The sequence below is a fragment of the Ammospiza caudacuta genome, chromosome 4 (assembly GCF_027887145.1).
Source record: "Ammospiza caudacuta isolate bAmmCau1 chromosome 4, bAmmCau1.pri, whole genome shotgun sequence".
Classification (NCBI taxonomy): domain Eukaryota; kingdom Metazoa; phylum Chordata; class Aves; order Passeriformes; family Passerellidae; genus Ammospiza; species Ammospiza caudacuta.
The window spans coordinates 59,710,068-59,730,873 of NC_080596.1; the positions used below are offsets into that span (position 1 = coordinate 59,710,068).

General features: G+C 37.5%; 1 protein-coding gene across 1 annotated transcript in view; it reads right to left on the minus strand.

Moving 5' to 3' along the window:
• SORCS2 (sortilin related VPS10 domain containing receptor 2) overlaps positions 1–20,806 on the minus strand; it is a 527,396-nt gene that overhangs the window by 28,391 nt on the left and 478,199 nt on the right. The window contains 6 exon segments of the mRNA XM_058804337.1: positions 518–689; positions 2,434–2,562; positions 3,135–3,268; positions 4,558–4,678; positions 17,053–17,160; positions 18,630–18,721. Coding sequence (XP_058660320.1) covers positions 518–689; positions 2,434–2,562; positions 3,135–3,268; positions 4,558–4,678; positions 17,053–17,160; positions 18,630–18,721 — 756 coding nt within the window.

The window sequence follows — 20,806 nt, forward strand, 5'->3', positions numbered from 1 at the left end:
GAGTTACTCGCTGCTGTTGGTCAGGGCCTTAGGGAATTGTCTCTCAATAAACAGAAAAAAAATCTAGTATCTTGGGCAACACAACTAATATATACAAATACTCTAATGCTGAGCTATTTGCTGATTTCTGTAAGGCTTTGCCTCATTCCTTTCTGAAAGGCTGATTCTCAAAAATATCTAAACCCAAGTATTAAATGTTCTCTCCATTTTTGTTCTTCTCTGATACAGCAGTTGAAATTTTCCGTTCAAGATGACTTTGGTAATCCAGTTACTCTGACTTTCCAAGAAACCACTGCTTTTTCTGATGAGGACAAATCCTACTCTGCGGGTGGAATTTGGAGGTTCACTGAGTTTACTGGCTTATCTTATTCACTTGAAATCACATTTCAATATTTAGAAAGCTATTAATCTTTGCCTCAAGCACAAATTAATCTTCATTCAGCAGCAAAACAGGTAGGAATGAAACTAACCCTAAAATCAGCAATTCAACTTCCACGTAGCCAATGTTCATTACTACCTGCTCTTGTTGGACAATGAAGGTGATGTCTTCCCCAGGCCTTACAGCCAGACTTTCTTCTCTGATGCTGATCTGAAGTCCCTTGGGAGCAATCAATGGACACATATGGTGTGCTAAGTCCTGCTGCAGGTCTACTCCACCTTCACACACATTAGAAACAACTTTCCTGTACCTGCAAAAACAGTAAACAGTGGGCACAGTGAATTGGAGGTAAACAAAAGAATGCCAGCAAAGACACCAAATGCATGTGTGATTGAGGCTACTGCCTTTTCCTTGGGTTCACAAACAGAGAAGACTGCAAATGATCCAAGCCAACTAACAACACAAGTACTCTCATTGAGGGTACTTTCATTGCCTTTACTGGGGAAACCTGCTGAAGAAGGGCGTGGAGCATGGGTGAGAATTTCACTTGCATGCATTAGAAGAGTCTGTGTTTTCCAACTTAGAAACATGCCTGACTAGCCCTCGGGCACCTAGACAGTCTGCTGTTCTCTCCGTCGTCCCCTTTTCTAGCATCCAAGTCTTCAATGCTCTACAGGTCTTGGTTCAAATCCCACAGATTGGGAAGAAATTAGACCAAACAGCTTCTACATTAACCCAGAACTAATTGCTTAACTGTTGCTTCCAAATCTCTTCATTTCTTAAAACACTTAAAGCATTTGTTTAATTCAACTGTACAAAAGAGTGAAAGGACTCACACTTTTAAAGTGCTAATAATGAAATGGTTGGATGTGTACAGTAATTATTTACAGATCACTTTCATACAGGTATGTCATTTTTAAACATCCTTTACAATCAGAGTTACATTTCCTTCTTTTGAATTCCCACTCTATATATCCCAGCTGTCATCCACAACCCAAAAGGCAGCATTTTCCTCTGTAAGGTAAATATACACAGAGACTGAGATTCTATTGCCAGATTGGACATTTCAGCATTTGGTTCTCATCTCCACAACTGACTGTGATGGTGTTATGATAAGCCAGAATAGATGCCAGCTGCAAGTTATTCTCAGCACAGACGTCAGACTACATTGTAGTGTATATTCTATGCAGTATTGTTTATAGTTACTAAAGCTTTTCTTTGATTCTGAGTGTCCCATATGGTCAGGAAAAGAAACTTTTCTCCACAGAACTCCTTACCCTTATGGAAGGGAGAAACCTGGAAATTCTGTGAGATGCTGTCAGTTCCTGAGATGGATCCAAACTGAAAATTACTCTGAACCCAAGAAATGAGCTAAAAGCCTCATGAACATTCCTATCAGAAGTGATAGGAATAGATACAAAATATTACAAAAAAAAAAATAGAATTTTGAAAAGACAGCTCACTCTCTTCTCAAATGGATTAGTTTTTAAACTGCTGTGAGCACACAAAGCAATATTTCCCTTTCATCAGTCTGTAGGAAGTTTCTGTTCATGCTCTGTGTCAGAATCAGAACTTTTCCATTTCCCTGTTTTTACAGTTTGCCTAATTTACATTTCATAGAATCATAGATTGGTTCGGGTTGGAAGAGACCTTACAGATTATCTCTATGAATCCCCCTGTCATGGACAGGGACTAGATCATGGACTTCCACTAGATCAGGTTGCTCAAAGCCCCATCCAACCTGGTCTTCAACACATCCAGCGATGAGGAATCCCCAGTTTCTCTGGGCATCCTGTGCCAGTGTCTCACCACTCTCACAGCAAAGAAATTTTTCCTATTATCTAATCCAAACCTCTACTCCTTCAGTTTAAGGCCATTCCCCCTCGTCCTATCACTATGTGTCCTTGTGTAAAGTCCCTCTCCAGCTCCCACATAGACTCCATTTAAGTATTTAAATGTGAATTTCTTTCAAACTACATTTGAGGCTGCTGCTTGAAATATTCTACCCCTCTCTGGAAGCCTCATCAAGCCCATGAAATGCAAATTCAGCTTACCCAGTGCTGCTGGTGTATGCCTGCCCCAACACACAGTCTTCAGGAGGTGCTTCTGGGTTAAACCAAAAGTCAGCAAAGCATTTGCTGGACTCCAGCTTCAGAGGTGCAGAGCGCTCAAACCCGTAATCACTGAAAAACATCAACACCAAACATGTTACTACCCCCACTTCACTCTGCAATCCAGTTTGGGGTGAATGAAACTACATTTTTCAAAGTCAATATATTTTTTCAGTGTTATTCTACTAGATGAACATACAAGTTGATGAAGCCAATTCTGTTCTAATTTCAGTGGGAGTTGTGTACACTTGGGGGAAAAACTGATAGCAATTACTTTGTCAGTTCTGCAAAATTACCTCCCTTGATAAAAAAAGATTTTTTTAAGGTTTCCTTTGACACTCAGACAAACCATTCCATTTGTTTTTTTTTTTTTTTTCTTTAAAATTAATTCAATGGTCATTTTTCAAGTCTTGATCAATAGAGAAAAACATCAGTATCTGTTCAGTAAGGTGAAACAAATACTTAAACATAGCAACATTTTTAAACAAATGCAAATGTAAGAGAAAGCTGTTATTTAATAACAGGTTTTTCATTTGCTTATACATGGCTATGGGAACAGGGGCAAAAGGAGGAAAATAAACCCATCTCAAATTCTATGTAAATATTTATTAGAAATAAGTCAAAAGACTCAAAGACAGACTCACCATAAGAAATCAGTGTTCACACATTCACAGACTTTGGATGTGAGAGCTGATGTGAAACTTTTCCCTTTAATGCACCAAGATGAAATCTTCCTCTTCCGAAAGCTTCTCTGCTGGCCCATGATGCAACGATCACCCTGAATATCAAAGCACTGGACTTATTGCAACAGAACCTCCACAAACAAACCTTGTGCTGTCCTGAGAAAGGCTGCTCTTGCTGCCAAGACCATAAACTTTATCAACCCTCTGATATCAGATCTATAGGTAGAGAAAAGCCCTCATATTCACTGCTGTCCACCAACATGTCATTACATAGTTGTAACAGAAGCTATATTTCCAGGACACAAATCTGAAGATGCACATGAAAATGCAAGTGCAATTTATGTTTCATGAGTGCCCAACCTGTGTGCAAAGCTCATAATGGCCATTTAAAAATTTCATCTGGCTGAAGATTGCTGAATTTCTCTAAATCATCATATCTCATGTTGGCTGTCAATTTGAAGCACCAACCATGAGGACACGGAATGAACTCTCTCCATACACACTCCACTGGTAAATGGGCATCTGGAAGTACTCTGTCAAAGTCATTTTAGCAGTTTCTAATTTCTGAAAGATATTTCAATGCCAATAACCCAAGATTACTGTTGGGATTACTGTTACTCTTTAGGTTCAGATCTGTGTAACATTCTTTGTAGACACACAGCAGTCCCAAACAGGAGGTGTAAAATTAGGCATGAGTATTAGAAAAAGAGAGCTGGAGGAAAACTGAGTAGTATGAAAAAAATAAACCAACTCTGGTAGAAGAAGTAAAACATAAAAATCAGAATGAGTATGAATAAATATGACGTGTTCCATTTAATAAAAAATCCCACCACATATTGGTCTCTTTAATCAGTACTTTGTACAGAGAATTTAGCTTCTGAAAAGTGGATTTGGCCAGAGCATCATGATTAGCACAGCCTTAATGCACTATGCAGAAAGGGTATTGCCCAAAACAACTGGACTCCATTACACAATTGGTCCACTGAGATCCTAAATTACTTCTGGAATGGACTTCATTTATGGCAATTTATATATGAATATGGTATGTGGTCAGGAAGTTGGCAGAACATGACTGCATGTTGAAATTGTTTCAATCAATATTACACACTTCACTTTATGGGACATGCTTCCCAACCCAGCAGGACCACCTATTATTATGGCAGCCCCCCAGCTATAGTTCTGCCTTTTTTTGGGACACAGATCACAGTACCAAAGGGAACACAAAATCCTCTCTGATGTTAAACTCCAGCGAAATCAGCATAAGGAGACTAAGCTGTGGGTGTGGCATCCGAATTCAATTTGGAAACATTTTCTTAGCACACAACTCCATATGAATCTGAAAGCTGTGGAAAAATGTTGTCGATTAACATAAAACCATGAATACCTGCAGATTTGTGAGCTCCCAAGACTCATAGTCTTCATCAGTGCACTCCCTGGGGAAGGACGGTCTGAAGTCCACCTTCACCAGTTCCCAGTCTGAACGGTAGCTGATATGTCCAAAGACTCTGAACAAAAGACCAAAAGGAAACTCTTACTGCAAAGAAATACCATAAAGCTGAGATTCAAAATTTCAGTCTTATCTTTTCCTATCCACAGTCGTAGTTCTCTGCTAAAAGGTCCCAGGTTAATTTTTCTTCCACTTTTTTTCCTCTTCTATGTACAATGAGTCTAGTTAGGAAACATTTGTCAATTGTATGAAACTTTACAATGAAGAGATATTACTCATATGTTAAAGGTTTTTTTCCCTAGCAAACTGTCCAGAAATTAAATAGGGAATAATATTTTCTAATTTGGAATAAAAAATTTTGTCTATTATCTTGCTATGTGAAACAGACAGATCTCTCAAATTTTGACAGGAAGCTCAGATCAGGGAGCAGAATCCCAGATCACCAGAGTCAGTTCCCAGCTCTGTTGCTCATTCCTTATGATTTGCAATTTCTTCAGTTGTTTTTCTTGTGGGATTTTGTGTTAATTTCTACAGTCTTCAGATGGCAATGTGCTAGTGTTAAACTCACAGCATTATCATGATATTTGATTAATTTCTAAGGAATACACTACATCTTCACAGTGTGCTGGAGAATTCAGAGTCTCTTCATTTCAGATAGCTCAATGTATAACAAAAACCAGCCACAAATGGTATAATTGGGGGGGGGGGGGGAGAAAAAAAAAGGAAATCTCATTGCTTTAAAAAACAAGCTGCACTTTCAAAGCAGACAACATTTTTAAGTCAGGATCTTTATTTCCAAAACAAAATGGGTACATATGACATCCAGCAACAAATCAGAAAGGATAAAGACTTTTTTTGGGCAAAAGTAAAATGTATTTGTGGTTTGTATCAGCTTATATGACTTACTTGCCAAAGAATTTAAGGTTAATTCTGACGCCAACAATTTCTGTGCTGTTCATACTGCACAGAGTTCATATTCCAAGCTTTAGTATCATTGTCCAAAGTAATTAATTCCTTTTGCTTTGCCCTCAGTTTAGTCCAAATCCAGGCACAGCAGGAACAGTACAGTTTTACTAAAATCATTCTGCAGTGCCCAGTAATTTCTCTTGTCCTGAATTCCAGGTTCAGATTGGAACTGGAGTGGACCAGAAGTGATTGATTTTCTACAGCACAGAGGCAATACACAAAGCATGCTCCCTGGTAAATGGCTTACAACTCTGAAATCTACCAAAAAGGCTGAAAAACAGTTCACAGAGACTAAAGATGTGCAGTGATTTCCCCCTTTCCTTTCTGATACCTTTGCTTCTCCTCCATAGCAGAGAGCCGTAGATATCAATGGGTTACTGCTCACACTGCTCCCATTATAATGACTGGACAACCCATGCTCACAGGAAACCACACCACAAGCAGTGCAGTTAATTAAACACAAACATAAGCATTTAGTTTGTATTTCTTACTCTTTTCTTTTAAGGCTCTGAGATTAAAGGACTTGGATCATCTAATTCCTTTCCTTCTAAACGTACTTATGGCTCAGAAGTAGAAGCAGTGCACACAAACTAAGAAATGTGGCTCAGTCCACTGGCTGTATGTGCACATAGGTGTGTGGTCCCATTTCTCTCATTGAGACTAAGGGTTTGGTTCTTTTTTCTGGTTCAGCTGGATCCTAAGAGCTGCTGTCACCATATAATCTTATTCACTGGTAGTTACATACTCAATAAAGTGTCTACTTAGGTGGTCTCTTGCTTTTTCCACAATGCTTGTTTCAATATGACTGGGTTTGCTGACAGACATGAAGTGTCTTTTGTATGCAAAATGTCCTGTACCTTTTTTCTAAAATCTTTGTTTCTCCATACAAGGTACTAACAGAAGGCAGACTTCACTATGTGCTTATGCAACTACCTACCTCAGTGATTGCTGCTCCAGGCATCACAAAACTTCACAAATTTACTACATTTCTTTTATTAACTCATTCATAAAAATATACATGCAAGTGCAAGTAGCCAAGACCTGTTAAAGCTTCACTCCTGCCTCAAGAAAAGTATTTTCTACAGAACAAATGAAATTTCCTCCACTCATGTTAGCTATCTCAGGCAGATTAGTCAAGGAAAGGGGAAGAAAGGAGATGGTGTTTTGAGTTCAAGGCAGAACAGAATAATGACATTCTCCTGAAACATAATCTCCGAACTATTATTAATCATCTTTGAAATCTCAAGAGGATGATTCCAAATAACTATGGCAAGGGAAAGATGTTGCTTATATATACAAATATGCACACACAACCACACATACACAGCTATGTGTGTACATAGAACCAGAGATATAAAAGATCAAAACAGAGCTCAGAGAGTTAGAGATTAATTTTGATATCCACAGAGATACCAAAAAATTATTGAGCTATCCACTTCTAAGCACCTTGGAGATAATTAAAATGATAACAAACAGCTACCACGGATTTATCAAAACCAAATCATGTCAAACTAATGTAATTTTCTCCTTTTACAGGGTAAGTGGCTTAGTGGATAAAGGAAAGAAAAAAAAATGTAGCATATTTTGACCTTTGTTAAAACTGTTACACATTTCTACCTGACATTGTCTCAATGTAAAAAAGAAAACAGTGCAGATAAAATCACTGTGAAGAGGAATGGAAATATATATTGAATCAGAAGAATTCATTTTCAAAAGTTAGTTTTCAAATAAAGAATATTTTGAGATATGTATCACAAAGATATGATGGGTCCACAGTCAATATTTTCATTAAAAATTGTGATCAAATAAGAAAGACAAAAAATTTTGTCGGTAACACACAAGGAAGGGAGTGGACATGATGGAAGAAATGTTCAGAAATCAATATGATGACATACTCCAAAACCAAGCAAAAAGTACTCCTTGGGAAAAAAGAAACCCAAACCCATATCAAAGGTGGAAACAAAATGGAAAATAACTTTCAAATATCAAATAAAACACTTGGGTAATTCTGTGGAATTAAAACAAGAATGAAATGTTGCAAAATAAGGAAGACTAATTCTAGCTAGTATTCAGAACTCAAAAACAGAAGACATGGAGGTAATTATTTTGATAAAATTGGCACTGGTAAAGCCTCTGGAAAAATAATATGTGGAATTTTGGGTTTTATATGCATATTTACAGACCCACTAAAAATGAATTTGAAAAGGGGCAAAATGACTCATAAGCTGCTTAGAAAATGTAACCAATGAAGAATGATTGAAAGAATTGGGTTTTTCACTGGAATAGATAAAGCTGTACAACAAAATGTTTGCAGAGTCTTGTTATAAAGAGCTGTCTTCAAAGAGACCTAGAGGAAGGGCAAGAAAGACCAAGGACAAGGATCAATTTAAAAGATACTGCCACATTATTCTCTAATTCCTTCTCCTCAGTACTGGTGAGTTTACATGTGAAGTGCTGGGTCCAGTTCTGGGCTCCCCAGTACAAGAGAGAGATGGAATGACTGGAGGGAGTCCAGCAAAAGGCTGTGACTGAAGATGACGTTCTCACAGAGCACAGTACCGACACCAGTGTTCCCAACACTCCCTGGCTGAAATAAAATCCTAAAGATTTAAGAAAGTATCCCAATACAGTCACAAACTCCATTAAAAATGCAGACACACAGCTTTGTAACTCCTAGAGAAAATTTTTCAAGGAATGAAGCATTTTACACACATCCATTTTAGCAAACTGTTTGAAAAAAAAAGTCTTAATGATTATTAATGCTGTTGCTGCAGTAGCATGTGTTGCAGACACCTCACATGAGCACATTTAAATCTGCTGCTAAAGATAACTAGAATAAAAAAGAAGTATTTTTCAAAGTAACTAAGGCAGGTATTAAGTAGGATTCAATGGATTAGACAAAAATATGAGCTACAATAAAGCAATACATAACAGCAATCACAATATAATTGCTCAGGTGCAAAATATATAATATTTATGATTAATAAAATAATATTAATGAAAAAACTGAAATGGTGCAGCAAGTGTAACTGATGACTAGAAGTTATATATCAAGATGATAGCAATTCATAAGCTACTAAAACCTTCCTCTTGATTAACTATATTTCATTAGAAAGCCATCAAATCAATTCTGTTGAAACTATAAAAGATGATGCTGTGATAAATAATTTTTGGAAGAAATTCCAATTACCTTGGAAATTAATTTACTTTTATTTGCAAGGATTTAGGATCCATAATTTTAACTTCAGTGTTTCAGTTGCTGTAACAACTTTGAACATTTGTTCCTAGTTCATTTATGAGCACATAATTTTTTAATTTGATTGCATCATTTGAGGGATAAGACAGTTTAATGCAGTTTTTAAGCTAACTCATTTAAACTGTGCTGGAGGATTGCTAGTTATTTCTGTTCCTGATAAAGCTCATAATCAGGCAGAGTTAATTTAACAGAAATTATATGCAATGATAATATTTTCCAGTAAATTCTGTTCAATAGACAAGACCTATTCAATAGAGATTCCTTGCTCAGGTGAGCAGTAGTAGCTGTGTCATCTCCTGTTCCTGTGTTTTGCTTTACTCATGAATACCTGAGAACACTCAAAGACCTCAGCGTGGTGGGAGTGATCCTGCAGGATTTTCCCACCAAGGCCACAAAGGTCACGCGGGGAATTTATTCAGATGTTTAACGTAGCAAATAAAACTGTGCAACTATTGCAGTTGTGCTGAGGACTACAGAGAACAATTGTGTGATGCACAGTCCCTTTGTTTGAAATCAGAAGCCTCTTTCATTCTAGACTCACTGCCTTAATCTCCAAGTGCTGCACTGGCTTTTGCTCTCCTCTGTATGAGTGTGCCATCAGCTGTGATGTTCAGAACAGGACACTGCACAGCGTCTGCACGGTGATGAGCTGCCCTGTTGGCATACTCTGCTAATTTCATTTGCCACTTGGGGGTGGCCTCCAGTTTTTTTGAAAGAGACTTCAAAAGTATAGAGCTACAGATAGTAAAGCCTAGGATTTGAATCAGGGTTAGTTGAGGGCCCCACATACAGGTGAGATGAGCATCTCAAGGGCTCTCTCTTGGATAATATGTCTAAATTCCTCTGGAGAGCACCTAAGAAAAGCTGTCCAAGCATGTACCCAAAATTCTTTACAGAGCTAAACCTCAGTAGCTAACAGTCAGTATATCATCATGGCGGGAAAGGAAATCACACTATGAGAGATGCTAGTTAATTGTTTTAAAAATTCTTTCTATCTCCTTTTAAATGGAAGCAGTCACAGAATTGTCAAAATGTCAGTCACAGAAGGTCAAAAAATTATATTAATGTCTTTTTCCGAATAGGAGGTCTCCTTTCCAGCAGTATTCCTCTCATATGACAAGGAAATAGAATGGTTTTGTATATTTTTTAACTCTCATGTTTTGTATATTTTTTAACTCTCAGACCTCTCTGCTAATTTTTATAAGACTATTGCAATTTCAGATTAAATATTCAATCTACCTTACAGTTCACTAGATATCAAAGACCATTTACATTAAAAAATTAGCATCTTTCTCAGTTATCTTCTACATAAAAGAATTAGTTAGAAGTCTTGTCAATTTATGGTGACTTCAATGAGCTGAGTCCTTTGCTTCACATAGACCTTTACAGTGAATGATGAAAATATCCTTGAAAAAGCAAATCAATGTGACAATCTTCTTTTTGTTCTGCCTGTTGTGGTTCATATTATTACAGTGTCTTTGAACATAAAGCAAGACCTGCCAAAATCTGTGTAGAAATTACCTAGCTGAGGAGTAAAGTGATGAGATGGTGGCAGGGAAGGATGTTCTTCAGTATAGCCACTGACAACAGGTAGTGCTCTTCTTAACTCACAGGAATAATATTATTATTGAAAGAGTTTCCAAGGGGATTTGGGTAGGCAGAGATAGCCATGAATATGTCCTACAGTTACATTTAAAGCCTATTATTTTCAAAGGAGAAAATGACAAGTGAATCTTTATTAGATGAGTTTTCCTTCCAACAGTTGTCTTTGCTTCCATTACACCATAGTAAAATCAACAAAAACCTAAACAAGTCAGAGGGTTCCTTCTGGTAAAATGGATGCAAGTAACGTGAGATTCAAGCTGCAGTCTGTTACACATCAAGATTATAATTCAGCATATTTTTCTAATTCTCCAGAAGAACATAACAGAGGTCACATTTCGGTGGCCTTCCTAAATTGCAGCTACAGAAATGATGAATGCTTCCATGTGCAAAAGTGGACACCTGCCTACATAAAGCAACTGCACATAAAAAGTGCTTGTGTATACAGGAGATCATGTGCAAATATGCTGAGACATCTATGATTTAAATGCCTTAAACTACAAACACATGCATATACTTAATACACTAAAGAGAAGAGTAGGGTTTCTGGGTTCTGGGTTGGGCTGGTTTTTTTGAGTTTTGGTTGGGGTTGTTTTTTTTTTTTTTTGGCTGCCAAAGTGAAAAATGAAGGGAGGAAACAATTTAGTTGAAATTGAACCAAAATATGTTTTTTCATTGTTTCCTGTTCCCATAAGCTAATAATTGCCATTCATTCTTTAATGCCAAAACATCTTGGTTTTAGCTCTTTTGGGGAAAAAAGAATGGAAATGAATGCTTAGGTTCTGAGTAGTGCTGGGGAAAAGCAGAATCAGGGTGTTGCCACTTCAGCCAGGATTTCAGTGGCTCCATGATATTTGTGAATTACATCCAACATTTTTTCCCATCTATTTGATAAATTCCTGTCCAAGAACAACCTTTTAACACGTATGCTGTTTGGAAAACATTGCAGATTTAGTGCCTAGCCTAATGTCTTATGCAGAAGTAAATACAAGGCGGACAGTGAACAAAATTGTTTAAAGAGAAACATATGACACTGTAGAGGATAGATTTTACATAATTCAACTCTCTGTTTTCATCTTACTTAGAGATCAAATTAATCTGGGAGACTTGCAAAATTTTAGGATTCTTTAGCTAATACTCTTCCTACTCATATATTTAAAAAATCTCTCACAATTAGAAATTCTTTATTCAGACTTCACCTAGCAGAGCTGGAGTTAATACACTACAGTCATCTAAATTGTGGTTTCTTCATTTTGAGAGCAAAATATAGTTTGAGGCCCCAACCAAAAGCAAATAAAGTGTTAAAAAAAATTAGTTGTTGTCTAAGTTTGCAATGGTAATTTATTTGAAATAGAAACCAAAAGGGAAGCATAGTTAGAGGATCAAAGCTTCGGACACTCGCTCTGTGAAAAGGGCTTAAAATTACTCAAAACCTATTCTGAATGAAAAATTCTCATCACCTTTTTCTGTCCTCTCCTCCAGAAAATAGGGACAAGGTAATAACACATTCTTACAGAACATGAATTCCTAACTTTTCAGTTCCTCTTACTCACATATATTAACAGATCTGTCCTAAAAATATACTAAATATGGGTTTTAAAGTGACACTGAAAGCACCCTGTTCCTGTGCTTCTGTCTACAATATGAAACTGTAAGGAAAGAAATTTAAAGAACAAACTTTACCCACTAAATTTCTTTTGAGTGAGAGTGAGAGACTGGGGCAGTACCAGGTCTTGACTCCAAAGTCACAACTTGGTGGTGACACTGCAATGCTGTGACTTGCTCTGCTAACATCTGTGTCCACAGAGGGGACAGCAAAAGCATTAGGCTCGCTGCTAAACAGAGATCTGTACATCTGCATTAGCTGATATCTAGATTAGATTGAAACAGAAGAAGCAGTTTGCTTTTCAATGCTTTTTTCACCACATTTCCTCTATCTACTCTCAGATATGTTCCTTCTTAAGCAAAGAGCAGAACAACCATTTCACAACTGAGCAATGATTCTCATTCAAGACATTAACTAGCTGAAAAGAAAACCCAGAATTTGCCTTCAGAAATCAGCTATTCTCCATTGTAATGAGGCTTTCTCTACCTTTATCTACCTCTTATAAGTGTTGCAGTATGAGCAAGTCAGTAGAGAAGAATTCAAAACACAGAGAAGTACCTTCACCTAGTAAGATACTCAGAGGACAGGAAAAGGAATGTCCTGCCATGTGTGACAATAAGGTCCAAAAAAGTACATGTAATGCTGACTGCTACTGACATTGTTAAAGGTGAGGTTGACATTCCTAGCAGAATCAACAGTTACAAAAATCCAGACAGCTCTACCTAATATCTAACGCATATTAACATTAACCTGGTTTTGAGTAAGTTAAAATTAGACTATCTTCCTGTTTCCATGATCACCCAGGAGCCCAAAGGAACACAATGGGCATTCCAGACAGCAAAATATGTATGCAGGAGTTCAGAGATGCCATAAAGTTCCCAGCAGCATCCGAAGTTGTTATTCTGTGAGACAATACAAAAAAATAGCCCTCTGGAAAAAATACAATTACCCACAAGGAAGATTTTAATTCTACCTGACATAAAGAAAAGCAGTTCTTTTATGTAACCTCTTATTGGCCTTTTAAAAGGGGCTATGGTCTGTGGTACCGTATGTTATTGTGCCTACTGGGTTTACACTGCAATCTAAATAATCTGGTTTGGGAAACACTCCCAGAAGCTGAGATGTGATTTAGAAGCATTTCAAACATGTTTGAAACTTTCATTACATTAACTATTTCCTCTGGAGAGGAATATCAATATTTCAGACACACAAAAATTCTTCCTTTTGCACTGAGTCAGGCCATTACTCAATCCAGTATTAGCAAGTAATTTTTGCAACTATAAAATATTGTTCAGTATTGTTCAATGGGATTGCAGTAACTTTCGTTCTTACAAATTTAGAACAAAATAAAACCTACTAGTCCATGCACTATTTTGATGAAAATACACTTGTTGAGAAAATCTCTTAGCAAACCTTACTTATTAATTTAGCAATAAATACTGGATTTGAGCTCCTCATTTAGAGGTTGATTTTTACACAGATCAAGTTCCCTAAAATTTATGAATACTTAATTGCTTATCTTTTCTAAACTCCTAACTAGGTCTCTTTAGAAATGGAAATCTAGACAGATTGAAAACAGAATGAGTCTCCTAAAGTTTTTGAATACTTTACCACTAAAACTCCTAAAAATCTTAACTAAGTCTTTTGCAGAGCACAATGGAATAAAACATATTTTCCTTAGCATTTGTATGTACATATCTTGAATACTGCAGGGGATTTCGATGAATGATTTAGATTAATGTTGACTGACAGATGACAACAGAGTTTTATGAAAACTTTTGACAAGTCAACATTTGGCTTTCCTCTCTGTTTTGGAGAAAACACAAAACTTTCTGAAATGTAGACTTGAGGGAGCCAGGTTCACATTTTCCTGTTTCTTCAGTAAAGTCTACTAGACCACTTCACTTTGGCATGGAAAACAGTAATGAGTGACATTCCTTAGGGGTCAGTATTGGGACTAGTGCTGTTTAACACCTTTGCTGGAACATGGACAGTGGGATCAAGTCCTTCCACAGAAAATCTGCCACTGACACCAAAGTGTGGGGTGCAATCGACACACTGGAGGGAAGGGATGCCATCCAGAGGGACCCTGAAGCCTTGAGCAGCGGGCCTGTGTGAACCTCATAAAGTTCAACATGGCCAAATTCAAGGTCCTGCACCTGGTTTGTGTCAATCCCAAGCACAAATACAGGATGGGTGGAGGAATGAATTAAAAACAGCTCTGATGAGAAGGAGTGGGAGGTTTTGGTTGACAAGAAGTTCAACATGAGCCAGCAGTGTGTGCTCACAGCCCAGAAAGCCAAATTTATCCTGGAATGCATCCAAAGCACTGCAGGCCACAAGGCAAGAGAGAGGATTCTGCCACTCTGCCCACTCTCATGAGACCCCATCCATAGTGCAGCATCCAGCTCTGGGGTCTCCAGCACAAGAAAGATGTGGAGGTGTTGGACCATGTCCAGAGAAGCTGTGGATGCTCCATCCCTGGAAGTGTTCAAGGCCCGGCTGGATGGGGCTTTGAGCAAGTTATTCTAGTAGGTGTCCCTGCCCATGAGAGGAGGGGTAGAACTAAATGTCTCAAAAGTCCTTTCCAACGCAAACCATTCTGTGATTTTATGATTCTGTGATTTTGGATAAATGAGGACAGAACTGGAATTCAAGTGCCAGCCACTTACAAGACCAGACAATATCCCAGACACCATGCTGGAGAATGAGAAGTCTCTTACACACAGACTGACTTCAGTGGAACCAGGATTTTACCTGAACATCAATTTCAGGACATGTAAAATATTCTTTTGACTCTTTTGTGAATCTATTCTAGAAGCTTTAAATGAAATACTATCTATTCCTTAATTTTGCTGCACATTTTTTCAGTTATTACCTTCCCACTTCAGGATTATGCTATCTCTACCAATTTATGAGGATTTTGACATCATACTCTTTATTCAAAGTCTTTATTCAAGCACATTCCATACCAAAGGAAGAAAATCAAATTCCCGTACTAGGAAAATACATCAGACTAGGTCCTTGGCAATGGATTTGGGGATTCCTCAATTAATTTATTTCCATTACCATTTACAAGGTCATCTTACCATGTTCTACTAGGAAGAAAATTCTTTCTAACAAAATGAAAATATAGAATAGTTGATTTCTGTTTTTTTTTTTTTTTTTTTTTTTTTCCAGGGAATGTGTATTTCTCAAAAACAACAAATCACTGTAGATTAAGTCAAGCACAATAATTTAGTACAAGAATAGGTTTTCAGGGAAAATGGACTAAGCCAGACAGAACGACAAAAGGTCTTGACATAAAGTCAGACAGAGCACCACTGGGCTGACAACATCACCCTGAAGGGAAAATAGTCAAAAGTAGTGGGAGAGACCAGGAAGTTGGTACAATGGCAACAATGGAACACATACTGCAGGTTTATTCCTCTCATTGTCTTTAGAATCTGGTAGGAAATTTGCATGAATCTTCAGGGCCAGTTTGTGCTATTAAATGTTTGATGCTGTCCATGCTCAGTAAATTTAGCTAAAAAGTAAGGTCCCACAAGCCTGGCATGACACACTAGAGTCAGACTCTTGCTGTGCCTTTGGATATATAAATTCACATTATGCTTTTGTTGTCAGATTGGGCTCATGCACCAAATCTAGCTGCAGCTCCATGTACTTTAGATAGATGATTTTAGACAGGCATTATGTTTTAAAAGAGCTCTTTAGCCCATTCAGCCAGGTATTATAGCACATCTTCACAGAATCACTGTTTTTAATTATACTTAATAAGGAAAGAACCCCAAGCCCAGAGCATACAGTCACCACACATCATTTTATCTGCTATTAAGTACAGTTTGGGATAAGCTTTTGATCCATCTACTTTTACTGAAATCAATGGAAATCCTTCATTCAGAGGCATAAGTGTCTCCATGTGGCATATATTATATCATAAATAAACCTGTATTGAAAAAAGAGAGAGAGATGGGATAATACTGTTCTTTTCAGGTTATAGATGCATAATGGAGGATAAATGGGGCAGTGAAGAAAGAGAGAAACAACCAACAGCCCAAACCCCACATCTGCACAGTGTTATGAACTTGGCACAACCCTTGGAATTACATTACATACAGTAGGATTTCTGCTTTGCTGAGGGTCCTTTATACACTGGGTTATTAATTTATTTTTCCCTGAGGAAAATGCTACTGGTACATGTCAAAGGCAGCTCTATTTGTAACTCCTGGGAGAAAAAGCTTGTCATGAACACACTGAGCTGAATATAAAGAATCACACAAACTTACAACAGAAGCACACACAACAACCTATTTGCACTCCCCTCTCTGGCTGCAGGCAGCATGTGCCTTTCTCCCCTGCTGGACAGGTGTTTTTTACTCTCAAACACTTCTAAAATACTAGCATTTATCCTAGAGATGGAGAAAAATGTGCAGCTCAGATCCAGATGTCCCTGCTCCTTTGGAAAAACACAGATAAACAGGATAAACAATTCTGAGTTGCAGAATTTGGTTATTTTTAACTCTATTCACAGCATCTGCCTCTGTCACTGCACAAAATAAAAACAAATATTTGATAGCAAAGTGCTTGGTTACATCAAGTACTGCAGTGCTATTTACTAAGACAATACTATAGTTATTTACACAGTGAAGACAATAGATATTTAACATTTTTGATCTGACTAAAAATCTGTAGAAAACAAAAAAACCCAAGAGGAAATAGTTATTTATTCCCCTGCATCTTTCAGATTTGTAAAGCAGTCCTATTATTCCACTCTCCCCAGTGGTAACTTTGCAAGATTTCATTTGAACATTTGAAATACTGCAGTCAGATGATTTCAAAGACAGGTTACATACCAGGGAGCTTCAGACATTATTGTGTCTGTGTGACTGTGAGAAGCAAAAGCCACTGACTCAAGGATCATCTCAAACATGCACAGCTGAAAATCTATGCAAATGCATACAGAGAGAGAGCCCTGAAAACAGAGGTGAAACCAAAACCTTACGTCATGACCAGTGTCTCATCTCCAGGTTCACTAAGTAGTCCATCTACAAAGACAGAAGTGCTGGTAAAATTATGTGTGCTCCAGGTCTGGCCTTCATCTATGCTGAACCTGGAAAAAAGCAGAAAATGCTTTAATTTACAGCTATTGGTACACATAGCAGAATGCACTCTAAAAATCCCCTCACTACTAAAGCTTATGATTTTCATTCACAAAATGGAGTGTGCCTAGACAGTGCATGATATTAATGTGATCTTCTCAGCACCTTATCCAGGGATTCAAATTTTTATGAGAAGGTGTAATAAATTTTCCACAAAAATAAAATTCCTCTGGTCGATTAAAAACAGCTTTGTCAACAAATTATCTTGCTACCTTGAAGATTCAAAAGCTAATTAATTCACATTTCATTCTTTCTAGTAGTCTCTGAGCTAAAGGCCTGTTAAGCAGAGGCCAGTGAAACATGAGAGGCCAACTGGTACAACATGGGAGGTGCACTAACTCCAGGCACCAGTACGAGGATGGCCCTTCATGGCTGCTACCAACCACTTAAACATTTGCAAAAGATACTGATGAATCAGCAAAACATATTTCTAATGTGCATCCCAAAGTCTCTTTTTTTCTGTACATTTCCTTCAGGTCTTTTGGACAGTAGGTTAATGATGGCTTTCAGTCCAGACAAAAAAGAGCCTAGGTACAGGTACAGAGCCTAGTTCCTATTCATGTATATAAAACAGGTCTGCAAAAATGAGCCAATTCACAAGTGATAAAGATGTCTTTTTATGTCTTTTAATGTCTTTTTTAAGGATGTATTTTTATGCTGAAGATTATAGTTCTGTGTGCCATTACACAAGGTTACCATGTTTTGCTGCACTATCATGCAGTCTAAAACTTGATATTCTATACCAAACTGCTTTGTAACAAACCTTTCCTGCCTTCCAAACTGAGAAGGCCATTTGCTGCACTGTCATCTATGAGAAGATCTATGCACACTGCAGTTACTTTGTGCATGAATATCTCAGATGAGCTGTGATTCTGGCACACCAAATTACACAGCACATAAGCGCAAATAAGTCCTTCACCTGTTGGCTCCCACACTCTACATTAAATTGCTCTTGCCAGAGAAACTCAGGGCTATTTTCCAATTTCCCTATGGCCCTTGGAGAGGACAGAAACTTAACAGTCCCAATGAACTCTCCTGACTGCCCATGTAAGCCACATAAGCAGCACAGGCTGAGCATCACTAACATGCACTGCTGGTGCCAGCCAGCAGCAGATAAACAATTATGCTGAACACAGCTTCTGCTGTAGCGTTCCAGAACAGTCTGTTAAGCAAAAAATGCCTACACTGATGCAAGAAAATTTTATTATGATTAATGCATGACGTCATGGTATCTTCAGCACCATGGAGTAATCTTAAAGTAAACATGCAACTGCTTTTTTGTTGACTCAATGAATGTTAAATTAAGTTGACTCCACCTGTGCTTCATACATGATCACAATGAAATGCTTATCTTAAACTCTGAACTTTGCCTGAGGTCTTGAGTACACAACAGCTCTACTCTAATTGACTGTAGAATTACTTGAGTATTTTCAGAGGAATAGAGGTGTCTTTGATAGCCACAATAACTCCACCATGGTCCAAGTACAAGATGTGGTGCTCTTCTTCAAAGACCTACAAGTCAGACAAAAAAAGGCCAGCTAAGCAAATGTACAAAACAGCTGAAATAAAATGAACAAGCAAACAAGAATTAAGAGACTTATGCTTTATAATGTCCACACTTCAAACTGAAAAGAACATAAAAGTCATGTTAAGTCTTATATTTCTCCCAGCTGTAAAAGAAAAGAAAATTAAGAAGCTGAATCAGAAAATGTTCAGGTTCAAATCACAGTCAGATTAAACTGCCTAAAGTGATTTTAGCCCAAGCTTATATTTCTCATAGCATCCATTCTGCATTCCTTCCTATTATATATCACCAAGTGACCCATCACCTTACTTTGGTGTTTGCCTTATTCTGTGTATCCTGCAGAATAAAATGCTTTTCAGTCTAATTCTAAGAAAAAAAGAAAAAGTACTGCTGTCTGTGACTTTCTCACATATTCCCCAGAACCTACAAAACATGAAATAATTGGTGCCAGCATGTTTTCTGCATTTCCAGTGTCAGTGATTTTAATTTCAATTATGTGATGTCCCATGGAGACCACTGTGAGTTTGGAACCAAGATACATGTAATATTGATTTAATGGTACAAAGGATTAAAAAATTCATAAATTATTTTAATTCCTTTTCTAGAGGTTACTAGCAGTACTAAAATAAAAGCACAGGTAGATACCTTTCCTGGTTTACATCTAAAATCTGTTTCAAGACAGGATTTACTTTTGTAATTAACCTCTGTAGTTCATTAAACACAAAACCAAGTGATATGTGAGAATTATACACACTTAGCCTTCATAGACAAACATGCAGTCTCCTGTATGGTTTCACAAAGCAAAGGTGAAAATGATAAAGGTTAGCTTTACTTTGCCTTGTAAATGAAAAAATACTGACAATAGTAATTTATTTTCTTCTTTTGGCAAAATGAAATGCTACATTTAGAGGATTTCTCAGAAAGACTGAGCTGGAGCTGGGGTGAAAATATCTAACAGCACAACACTCACAATTACTTGAAAAATAGGAAGCATTTAATTTGGGTTGAGAACTCAGTCTTCCTCTCATCTAGTAAGAATATATTTTATGGGAATCCTAGGGCTTCAAGTATCTGATCAGTTTTTCAGTGTTGCCAATTTACAGGCAAACCCCTGATATGAGGCATTGATAGTCCAACCTACTCATTCCCCCAGCTGTGTATTTTAGAAGAGAATTCCGTAAAGGACAGACATTAATTTTAGATGTACTTCAAAAGGATGAGATCAGCTGGAGTCAGATAAGCAAGCAGAGTTTTGATCCTCCTCTAAACTTTATTTGACCTTTCCCTCAAACCAAAATGCAACAGGATGTGCTGGGACACTAAGTCTCCCATAGCTTCAGCACCAAAGATAAAGGAAGCTGATACCTGCACCACTTAATGCAAATCAGCCTTTCCCAGAAAAGCACCATGGTAGGTTCTTCATGTAGCATTTTAATAACCCTGCTTTAGCACACTATAAAGCACAGAGGACACGTTAAAGGCATATTAATGCAGTTGTTATTTCATGCTCTTCTTGCACACATTTCAATTTTTTTATAAACAAAATGTATGAAAGCCTTATGAAAATAATTCTTCATCTTCAATACATTGAAAAGAATGAACAGTTTCATGCCTGTTTATCGCAAAGGTAAATATTTATCTCTACTTTCTGGTAAAAAAGCCCAAGACAAACATTTTGCAAAGGATTGAGGCAAAGGTGGTGCCAGCATGAGAGATGAAGTTCAGATCTATGAAGATATGTGAGTTCACAGCAGGCCACGAATTCTAATAAACATCTCTTCATTAGCTAAAGCAGGCAATTAATCTATTCTGATCCTTACTACTAGCCAGCCACTACAGCAAAAGATTTTTATAACCTATTTCTGTAATTTTTTGCGCACGTTTTGTGCTTTATAATCACAATATCAACTCCTATTCTACCCGCTTCCTTTAGCTGTAAATGCTTTTCTTTCAATGTCTGTCCCAACACTGCAGCAGCTATTTCAGGCCAGAATATCTGTTGGAAGAAATTGGGACAGCTCCATGAAACCAGTGAGAGCATATTTAAGTGCTCCTAGAAAAATAGATGCCAT